This window comes from Lampetra fluviatilis, chromosome 61 (genome assembly GCF_964198595.1).
Source record: "Lampetra fluviatilis chromosome 61, kcLamFluv1.1, whole genome shotgun sequence".
Classification (NCBI taxonomy): Eukaryota; Metazoa; Chordata; class Hyperoartia; order Petromyzontiformes; family Petromyzontidae; genus Lampetra; species Lampetra fluviatilis.
Genome location: NC_136335.1, coordinates 4,376,854 through 4,390,272, shown reverse-complemented (window position 1 = coordinate 4,390,272; position 13,419 = coordinate 4,376,854). Strand labels below are relative to the sequence as shown.

Sequence of the window (13,419 nt, the reverse complement as noted above, 5' to 3'; positions counted from 1 at the left end):
TCATGTCACATACTCATGTCACATACTCATGCCACATACTCATGTCACATACTCATGTCACGTACTCATGTCACATACTCATGTCGCATACTCATGTCACATACTCATGTCACATACTCATGCCACATACTCATGCCACATACTCATGTCACATACTCATGCCACATACTCATGTCACGTACTCATGTCACGTACTCATGTCGCATACTCATGTCACATACTCATGTCGCATACTCATGTCACATACTCATGTCGCGTACTCATGTCACGTACTCATGTCACGTACTCATGTCACGTACTCATGTCACGTACTCATGTCACATACTCATGTCACATACTCATGTCACATACTCATGTCGCATACTCATGTCACATACTCATGTCACATACTCATGCCACATACTCATGTCACGTACTCATGTCACGTACTCATGTCGCATACTCATGTCGCATACTCATGTCGCATACTCATGTCACGTACTCATGTCACGTACTCATGTCACATACTCATGTCACATACTCATGTCGCATACTCATGTCACATACTCATGTCGCGTACTCATGTCACGTACTCATGTCACGTACTCATGTCACGTACTCATGTCACGTACTCATGTCACATACTCATGTCACATACTCATGTCACATACTCATGTCACGTACTCATGTCACATACTCATGTCACATACTCATGTCACATACTCATGTCACATACTCATGTCGCATACTCATGTCACATACTCATGTCACGTACTCATGCCACGTACTCATGTCACGTACTCATGTCACGTACTCATGTCGCATACTCATGTCGCATACTCATGTCGCATACTCATGTCACATACTCATGCCACATACTCATGTCACATACTCATGTCACATACTCATGTCGCATACTCATGTCACATACTCATGTCACATACTCATGTCACATACTCATGTCACATACTCATGTCACATACTCATGTCGCATACTCATGTCACATACTCATGTCACATACTCATGTCGCATACTCATGTCACATACTCATGTCACATACTCATGTCACATACTCATGTCACGTACTCATGTCGCATACTCATGTCACATACTCATGTCACATACTCATGTCACATACTCATGTCACATACTCATGTCACATACTCATGTCACATACTCCTGTCACATACTCATGTCACATACTCATGCCACATACTCATGTCACATACTCATGTCACATACTCATGTCGCATACTCACGTCACATACTCACGTCACATACTCATGTCACATACTCATGTCACATACTCATGTCACATACTCATGTCACGTACTCATGTCACATACTCATGTCACATACTCACGACACATACTCATGTCACATACTCATGTCACACACTCATGTCACATACTCATGTCACATACTCATGTCACATACTCATGTCACATACTCATGTCACATACTCATGTCACATACTCATGTCACGTACTCCTGTCACATACTCCTGTCACATACTCATGTCACATACTCACGACACATACTCATGTCACATACTCATGTCACATACTCATGTCACACACTCATGTCACGTACTCATGTCACATACTCATGTCACATACTCATGTCACGTACTCATGTCACATACTCATGTCACATACTCATGTCACATACTCATGTCACGTACTCATGTCACATACTCATGTCACATACTCATGTCACGTACTCATGTCACACACTCATGTCACGTACTCCTGTCACATACTCATGTCACATACTCATGTCACATACTCATGTCACATACTCATGCCACGTACTCATGTCACGTACTCATGTCACATACTCATGCCACATACTCATGTCACATACTCATGTCACATACTCATGTCACATACTCATGTCACATACTCATGTCACATACTCATGCCACATACTCATGTCACATACTCATGTCACATACTCATGCCACATACTCATGTCACATACTCATGTCACATACTCATGCCACATACTCATGTCACATACTCATGTCACGTACTCATGTCACATACTCATGTCGCATACTCATGTCACATACTCATGTCACATACTCATGCCACATACTCATGCCACATACTCATGTCACGTACTCATGTCACATACTCATGTCGCATACTCATGTCACATACTCATGTCACATACTCATGCCACATACTCATGCCACATACTCATGTCACATACTCATGCCACATACTCATGTCACGTACTCATGTCACGTACTCATGTCGCATACTCATGTCACATACTCATGTCGCATACTCATGTCACATACTCATGTCGCGTACTCATGTCACGTACTCATGTCACGTACTCATGTCACGTACTCATGTCACGTACTCATGTCACGTACTCATGTCACATACTCATGTCACATACTCATGTCACATACTCATGTCACATACTCATGTCACATACTCATGTCACGTACTCCTGTCACATACTCCTGTCACATACTCATGTCACATACTCACGACACATACTCATGTCACATACTCATGTCACATACTCATGTCACACACTCATGTCACGTACTCATGTCACATACTCATGTCACATACTCATGTCACGTACTCATGTCACATACTCATGTCACATACTCATGTCACATACTCATGTCACGTACTCATGTCACATACTCATGTCACATACTCATGTCACGTACTCATGTCACACACTCATGTCACGTACTCCTGTCACATACTCATGTCACATACTCATGTCACATACTCATGTCACATACTCATGCCACGTACTCATGTCACGTACTCATGTCACATACTCATGCCACATACTCATGTCACATACTCATGTCACATACTCATGTCACATACTCATGTCACATACTCATGTCACATACTCATGCCACATACTCATGTCACATACTCATGTCACATACTCATGCCACATACTCATGTCACATACTCATGTCACATACTCATGCCACATACTCATGTCACATACTCATGTCACGTACTCATGTCACATACTCATGTCGCATACTCATGTCACATACTCATGTCACATACTCATGCCACATACTCATGCCACATACTCATGTCACATACTCATGCCACATACTCATGTCACGTACTCATGTCACGTACTCATGTCGCATACTCATGTCACATACTCATGTCGCATACTCATGTCACATACTCATGTCGCGTACTCATGTCACGTACTCATGTCACGTACTCATGTCACGTACTCATGTCACGTACTCATGTCACATACTCATGTCACATACTCATGTCACATACTCATGTCGCATACTCATGTCACATACTCATGTCACATACTCATGCCACATACTCATGTCACGTACTCATGTCACGTACTCATGTCGCATACTCATGTCGCATACTCATGTCGCATACTCATGTCACGTACTCATGTCACGTACTCATGTCACATACTCATGTCACATACTCATGTCGCATACTCATGTCACATACTCATGTCGCGTACTCATGTCACGTACTCATGTCACGTACTCATGTCACGTACTCATGTCACGTACTCATGTCACATACTCATGTCACATACTCATGTCACATACTCATGTCACGTACTCATGTCACATACTCATGTCACATACTCATGTCACATACTCATGTCACATACTCATGTCGCATACTCATGTCACATACTCATGTCACGTACTCATGCCACGTACTCATGTCACGTACTCATGTCACGTACTCATGTCGCATACTCATGTCGCATACTCATGTCGCATACTCATGTCACATACTCATGCCACATACTCATGTCACATACTCATGTCACATACTCATGTCGCATACTCATGTCACATACTCATGTCACATACTCATGTCACATACTCATGTCACATACTCATGTCACATACTCATGTCGCATACTCATGTCACATACTCATGTCACATACTCATGTCGCATACTCATGTCACATACTCATGTCACATACTCATGTCACATACTCATGTCACGTACTCATGTCGCATACTCATGTCACATACTCATGTCACATACTCATGTCACATACTCATGTCACATACTCATGTCACATACTCATGTCACATACTCATGTCACATACTCCTGTCACATACTCATGTCACATACTCATGCCACATACTCATGTCACATACTCATGTCACATACTCATGTCGCATACTCACGTCACATACTCACGTCACATACTCATGTCACATACTCATGTCACATACTCATGTCACATACTCATGTCACGTACTCATGTCACATACTCATGTCACATACTCACGACACATACTCATGTCACATACTCATGTCACACACTCATGTCACATACTCATGTCACATACTCATGTCACATACTCATGTCACATACTCATGTCACATACTCATGTCACATACTCATGTCACGTACTCCTGTCACATACTCCTGTCACATACTCATGTCACATACTCACGACACATACTCATGTCACATACTCATGTCACATACTCATGTCACACACTCATGTCACGTACTCATGTCACATACTCATGTCACATACTCATGTCACGTACTCATGTCACATACTCATGTCACATACTCATGTCACATACTCATGTCACGTACTCATGTCACATACTCATGTCACATACTCATGTCACGTACTCATGTCACACACTCATGTCACGTACTCCTGTCACATACTCATGTCACATACTCATGTCACATACTCATGTCACATACTCATGTCACATACTCATGTCACACACTCATGTCACGTACTCCTGTCACATACTCATGTCACATACTCATGTCACATACTCATGTCACGTACTCATGTCACATACTCATGTCACATACTCATGTCACGTACTCATGTCACACACTCATGTCACGTACTCCTGTCACATACTCCTGTCACATACTCATGTCACATACTCATGTCACATACTCATGTCACATACTCATGTCACATACTCATGTCACGTACTCATGTCACATACTCATGTCACATACTCATGTCACGTACTCCCGTCACATACTCATGTCACATACTCATGTCACGTACTCATGTCACATACTCATGTCGCGTACTCATGTCACGTACTCATGTCACATACTAATGTCACATACTCATGTCACGTACTCATGTCACATACTCATGTCACATACTCCCGTCACATACTCATGTCACATACTCATGTCACGTACTCATGTCGCGTACTCATGTCACATACTCATGTCACATACTCATGTCACATACTCATGTCACATACTCATGCCACATACTCATGTCACATACTCATGCCACATACTCATGTCACATACTCATGTCACATACTCATGCCACATACTCATGTCACATACTCATGTCGCGTACTCATGTCACATACTCATGTCACATACTCATGTCACATACTCATGTCACATACTCATGTCACATACTCATGTCACGTACTCATGCCACATACTCATGTCACGTACTCATGTCACGTACTCATGTCACATACTCATGTCACATACTCATGCCACATACTCATGTCACATACTCATGTCACGTACTCATGTCACATACTCATGTCACGTACTCATGTCACATACTCATGTCACATACTCATGTCACGTACTCATGTCACATACTCATGTCACATACTCATGTCACATACTCATGTCACGTACTCCTGTCACATACTCATGTCACGTACTCATGTCACATACTCATGTCACATACTCATGTCACATACTCATGTCACGTACTCATGTCACATACTCACGACACATACTCATGTCACATACTCATGTCACACACTCATGTCACATACTCATGTCACATACTCATGTCACATACTCATGTCACATACTCATGTCACATACTCATGTCACATACTCATGTCACATACTCATGTCACGTACTCCTGTCAAGTACTCCTGTCACATACTCATGTCACATACTCACGACACATACTCATGTCACATACTCATGTCACATACTCATGTCACACACTCATGTCACGTACTCATGTCACATACTCATGTCACATACTCATGTCACGTACTCATGTCACATACTCATGTCACATACTCATGTCACATACTCATGTCACGTACTCATGTCACATACTCATGTCACATACTCATGTCACGTACTCATGTCACACACTCATGTCACGTACTCCTGTCACATACTCATGTCACATACTCATGTCACATACTCATGTCACATACTCATGTCACATACTCATGTCACACACTCATGTCACGTACTCCTGTCACATACTCATGTCACATACTCATGTCACATACTCATGTCACGTACTCATGTCACATACTCATGTCACATACTCATGTCACGTACTCATGTCACACACTCATGTCACGTACTCCTGTCACATACTCCTGTCACATACTCATGTCACATACTCATGTCACATACTCATGTCACATACTCATGTCACATACTCATGTCACATACTCATGTCACGTACTCATGTCACATACTCATGTCACATACTCATGTCACGTACTCCCGTCACATACTCATGTCACATACTCATGTCACGTACTCATGTCACATACTCATGTCGCGTACTCATGTCACGTACTCATGTCACATACTAATGTCACATACTCATGTCACGTACTCATGTCACATACTCATGTCACATACTCCCGTCACATACTCATGTCACATACTCATGTCACGTACTCATGTCGCGTACTCATGTCACATACTCATGTCACATACTCATGTCACATACTCATGTCACATACTCATGCCACATACTCATGTCACATACTCATGCCACATACTCATGTCACATACTCATGTCACATACTCATGCCACATACTCATGTCACATACTCATGTCGCGTACTCATGTCACATACTCATGTCACATACTCATGTCACATACTCATGTCACATACTCATGTCACGTACTCATGCCACATACTCATGTCACATACTCATGTCACGTACTCATGTCACATACTCATGTCACGTACTCATGTCACATACTCATGCCACATACTCATGTCACATACTCATGTCACGTACTCATGTCACATACTCATGTCACGTACTCATGTCACATACTCATGTCACATACTCATGTCACATACTCATGTCACGTACTCATGTCACATACTCATGTCACATACTCATGTCACATACTCATGTCACGTACTCCTGTCACATACTCATGTCACGTACTCATGTCACATACTCATGTCACATACTCATGTCACATACTCATGTCACATACTCATGTCACGTACTCATGTCACATACTCATGTCACATACTCATGTCGCGTACTCATGTCACGTACTCATGTCACATACTCATGTCACATACTCATGTCACATACTCATGTCACATACTCATGTCACGTACTCATGTCACGTACTCATGTCACGTACTCATGTCACATACTCATGTCACATACTCATGTCACATACTCATGTCACGTACTCATGTCACATACTCATGTCACATACTCATGTCACATACTCATGTCACATACTCATGCCACATACTCATGTCACATACTCATGTCACATACTCCTGTCACATACTCCTGTCACGTACTCATGTCACATACTCATGTCACATACTCATGTCACATACTCATGTCACATACTCATGCCACGTACTCATGTCGCGTACTCATGTCACATACTCCTGTCACATACTCCTGTCACGTACTCATGTCACGTACTCCCGTCGCGTACTCATGTCGCGTACTCGCGGCGTGCGCTCACCGGTCTCCCCCGTGGTGGTGGCCTCCTCGCTGCGCGCCGCCCCGGCCACGGCCCTCACCGCGAGCCGGTACTCCGTGCCGGCCTGCAGGCCGCTCAACTCGGCCTGCGTCTGGCCGCCCGGCACCGTGACCTCCCCGGAGCGGCCCCCGGGGCCGTCCCCGCCCGGCCCGCCGGCGGGCCCACCGACGGCGAGGTACGACACGACGTAGCGCTCCGCCTTGGCCTCCGGGGCCTCCCAGGCGAGGGTCAGGCTCGACTCCGTCGCCTCCGTCACGCGCGGGTTCTTGGGCGCGTCCATGCCTGCGGGGGTCGGAGGTCGGGGGTCAGGGGGGGTTACGGTCGGGTTTCGTGGCACGGTGCGCTAACCGCTGCGCCACCGCTCCCCAAGATCCCGTCCCCCAACGTGGAGCCTCTAAGAGAGTGTCGGGGCTGTTAGCGAGTAGCAGCAGTGCCGCCTCTTAGCACAAGTAGCTGCATGTGTAGTAGCTACATGTGTGGTAGCTACTACATGTGTAGTAGCTACTACTACACGTGTAGTAGTTACGGGCCCCACACTTTCAAGGGCCCCGGCGCTAAACGCTTCCGAGCTATCAATTACGGTTCAGTGATTCTGCACTTGCTTTGTTACTATAGTACTATACTGCCTTCAAGTTTTATGAACGACTGGGTGTTTAAGGTGAGCGATCTGTCGTATTATCTGGCTGTATAGCAAATTAAAACAACCAATTACTTTACTACGCAAGTCACAACTTTGTCTTTAAACATTCGTGTTTTATTGATTTATTTAGGGCCCCTTTAAAACAACGTCATGCTACAGGCCCCGTACTCGCTTCATCCGGCACTGCCAGCACCACGCCCGCCCGGCCGCCTTTGTCTCCCTAATCACGATGCTTCACACGCACCACGCCGGGTACTCATCGGTGTATGAGTCACCGGCGTTGGGTCGCGAGCGGGAATCGAACTCGGGAGTCAGCGCTCACCGCTGCGCCACCACTCCCTCAGCTTGCGTGCGTTTCCGACAGTTGCCCAGCACGTGGGGGCGGTGGGCCAGTGGCAAACAGCACTCACGTCACAGCACAAGAGACGAGGTGGCTCGCTGGTGGAGCGAGCCACCCCCGTCATCATCGTCATCGTCGTCGTCATCATCGTCATCATCGTCATCATCATTGTCGTCGTCATCATCGTCGTCGTCATCGTCGTCATCGTCGTCATCGTCGTCATCGTCATCATCGTCGTCATCATCGTCATCATCATCGTCGTCATCGTCGTTGTCATCGTCGTCAGCGTCGTAGTCATCATCGTCATCATCGTCATCATCATTGTCGTCGTCATCATCGTCGTCGTCATCGTCGTCATCGTCGTCATCGTCATCATCGTCGTCATCATCGTCATCATCATCGTCGTCATCGTCGTCGTCATCGTCGTCAGCGTCGTAGTCATCATCGTCATCATCGTCGTCATTGTCGTCATCATCGTCGTCATCATCATCGTCGTCATCATCATCGTCGTCATCATCATCGTCGTCATCGTCATCATCATCGTCGTCATCGTCGTCGTCATCGTCGTCAGCGTCGTCGTCATCGTCGTCATCATCGTCGTCATCATCATCGTCGTTATCGTCGTCATAGTCATCGTCGTCATCGTCATCGTCGTCGTCATCATCGTCGTCGTCATCACCGTCGTCATCACACTGTGGGTGAGAGAGCGAGAGGGGTGAGGGACGCACGTGTTTTGCCGTTGATGGTGGCGGGGCGACTCTCCTGCAGCGTCTTCACGGCCGACACCCCAATCCCGTACTCCAGTCCCGGTCGCAGGCCTGCAGGGACACGCACACTCACCACTCACTCACCACTCTCACTCACCACTCACTCACCACTCTCACTCACCACTCACACTCACCACTCTCACTCACCACTCTCACTCACCACTCTCACTCACCACTCACACTCACCACTCACACTCACACTCACCACCCTCACTCACCACTCACACTCACCACTCTCACTCACCACTCTCACTCACCACTCTCACTCACCACTCTCACTCACCACTCACACTCACCACTCACACTCACCACTCACACTCACCACCCTCACTCACCACTCACACTCACCACTCTCACTCACCACTCTCACTCACCACTCTCACTCACCACTCACACTCACCACTCACACTCACCACTCACACTCACCACTCACACTCACACTCACCACTCACACTCACCACCCTCACTCACCACTCACACTCACCACTCTCACTCACCACTCTCACTCACCACTCTCACTCACCACTCACACTCACCACTCTCACTCACCACTCACACTCACCACTCACACTCACCACTCACACTCACCACTCACACTCACCACTCACACTCACCACTCACACTCACCACTCTCACTCACCACTCACACTCACCACTCACACTCACCACTCACACTCACCACTCACACTCACACTCACCACTCACACTCACCACCCTCACTCACCACTCACACTCACCACTCTCACTCACCACTCTCACTCACCACTCTCACTCACCACTCACACTCACCACTCTCACTCACCACTCACACTCACCACTCACACTCACCACTCACACTCACCACTCACACTCACCACTCACACTCACCACTCACACTCACCACTCACTCACCACTCTCACTCACCACTCACACTCACCACTCACACTCACCACTCACACTCACCACTCACACTCACCACTCACACTCACCACTCACACTCACACTCACCACTCACACTCACCACCCTCACTCACCACTCACACTCACCACTCTCACTCACCACTCTCACTCACCACTCACACTCACCACTCTCACTCACCACTCTCACTCACCACTCACACTCACCACTCACACTCACCACTCACACTCACCACCCTCACTCACCACTCACACTCACCACTCTCACTCACCACTCTCACTCACCACTCACACTCACCACTCACACTCACCACTCACACTCACCACTCACTCACCACTCTCACTCACCACTCTCACTCACCACTCACTCACCACTCACACTCACCACTCACACTCACCACTCACACTCACCACCCTCACTCACCACTCACCACTCACTCACCACTCACTCACCACTCACACTCACCACTCACACTCACCACTCTCACTCACCACTCTCACTCACCACTCACTCACCACTCTCACTCACCACTCACTCACCACCCTCACTCACCACTCACCACTCACACTCACCACTCACTCACCACTCTCACTCACCACTCACTCACCACTCACTCACCACCCTCACTCACCACTCACCACTCACCACCCTCACTCACCACTCTCACTCACCACTCTCACTCACCACTCACACTCACCACTCACTCACCACCCTCACTCACCACTCTCACTCACCACTCACACTCACCACTCACTCACCACTCACCACTCACCACTCACTCACCACCCTCACTCACCACTCTCACTCACCACTCACACTCACCACTCACTCACCACTCACCACTCACCACTCACTCACCACTCTCACTCACCACTCACTCACCACTCACTCACCACTCTCACTCACCACTCACACTCACCACTCACTCACCACTCACACTCACCACTCTCACTCACCACTCACCACTCACTCACCACTCACCACTCACTCACCACTCTCACTCACCACTCTCACTCACCACTCACTCACCACTCACTCACCACTCTCACTCACCACTCTCACTCACCACTCACTCACCACTCTCACTCACCACTCACACTCACCACTCACTCACCACTCACACTCACCACTCACTCACCACTCACACTCACCACTCACTCACCACTCTCACTCACCACTCTCACTCACCACTCACTCACCACTCTCACTCACCACTCACACTCACCACTCACTCACCACTCACACTCACCACTCTCTCACCACGCACACTCACCACTCACTCACCACTCACACTCACCACTCACTCACCACTCTCACTCACCACTCTCACTCACCACTCACTCACCACTCACTCACCACTCACTCACCACTCTCACTCACCACTCACACTCACCACTCACTCATCACTCTCACTCACCACTCACTCACCACTCACTCACCACTCTCACTCACCACTCACCACTCACCACTCTCACTCACCACTCTCACTCACCACTCACTCACCACACACTCACCACTCACACTCACCACTCACTCACCACTCTCACTCACCACTCTCACTCACCACTCACACTCACCACTCACTCACCACTCTCACTCACCACTCACCACTCACCACTCTCACTCACCACTCTCACTCACCACTCACTCACCACACACTCACCACTCACACTCACCACTCTCACTCACCACTCACTCACCACACACTCACCACTCACACTCACCACTCACACTCACCACTCACTCACCACTCTCACTCACCACTCACACTCACCACTCACTCACCACTCTCACTCACCACTCACCACTCACCACTCTCACTCACCACTCTCACTCACCACTCACTCACCACACACTCACCACTCACACTCACCACTCTCACTCACCACTCTCACTCACCACTCACTCACCACACACTCACCACTCTCACTCACCACTCTCACTCACCACTCACTCACCACACACTCACCACTCTCACTCACCACTCACACTCACCACTCACTCACCACACATTCACCACTCACACTCACCACTCACTCACCACTCTCACTCACCACTCACACTCACCACTCTCACTCACCACTCACACTCACCACTCACACTCACCACTCACTCACCACTCACACTCACCACTCACTCACCACTCACACTCACCACTCACTCACCACACACTCACCACTCACTCACCACTCACACTCACCACTCTCACTCACCACCCTCACTCACCACTCTCACTCACCACTCTCACTCACCACTCACCACTCACCACTCTCACTCACCACTCACTCACCACTCTCACTCACCACTCTCACTCACCACTCACTCACCACTCACACTCACCACTCACTCACCACCCTCACTCACCACTCACACTCACCACTCACTCACCACTCTCACTCACCACTCACTCACCACGCACACTCACCACTCACTCACCACTCACTCACCACTCTCACTCACCACTCACACTCACCACTTTCACTCACCACTCACCACACTCACTCACCACTCTCACTCACCACTCTCACTCACCACTCACACTCACCACTCACACTCACCACTCACTCACCACTCACACTCACCACTCACCACTCACCACACTCACTCACCACTCTCACTCACCACTCTCACTCACCACTCACCACTCTTCACTCACCACTCACCACTCACCACACTCACTCACCACTCACCACTCACACTCACCACACTCACCACCACACTCACTCACCACTCTCACTCACCACTCGCCACCCTCACCACTCTCACTCACCACTCACTCACCACTCACACTCACCACCCTCACTCACCACTCACCACTCTCACTCACCACTCACACTCACTCACCACTCACTCACCACTCACTCACCATTCACTCACCCACCACTCACTCACCACCCTCACTCCCCCCCCACGAACGCTGCACCCACGATGGCAGTGCCAGGCCGTGCATCCAGGTGCGTGATGCAGTGAGCTCACCTGGTGAGTCTGAGTGGTGAGACTCGGTGAGCGTCTAGAG

The 13,419-nt window shown here is 48.2% G+C and overlaps 1 protein-coding gene across 1 annotated transcript in view; it reads right to left on the bottom strand.

The window, feature by feature from the left end:
• TNC (tenascin C) overlaps positions 1-13,419 on the bottom strand; it is a 145,695-nt gene that overhangs the window by 18,518 nt on the left and 113,758 nt on the right. The window contains exons 10-11 of the mRNA XM_078881361.1: positions 9,466-9,555; positions 7,740-8,039 (exon numbers count right to left, since the gene is read on the bottom strand). Of these exons, the coding sequence (XP_078737487.1) occupies positions 7,740-8,039; positions 9,466-9,555 (390 nt within the window). The remainder of the gene's footprint in view (positions 1-7,739; positions 8,040-9,465; positions 9,556-13,419) is intronic.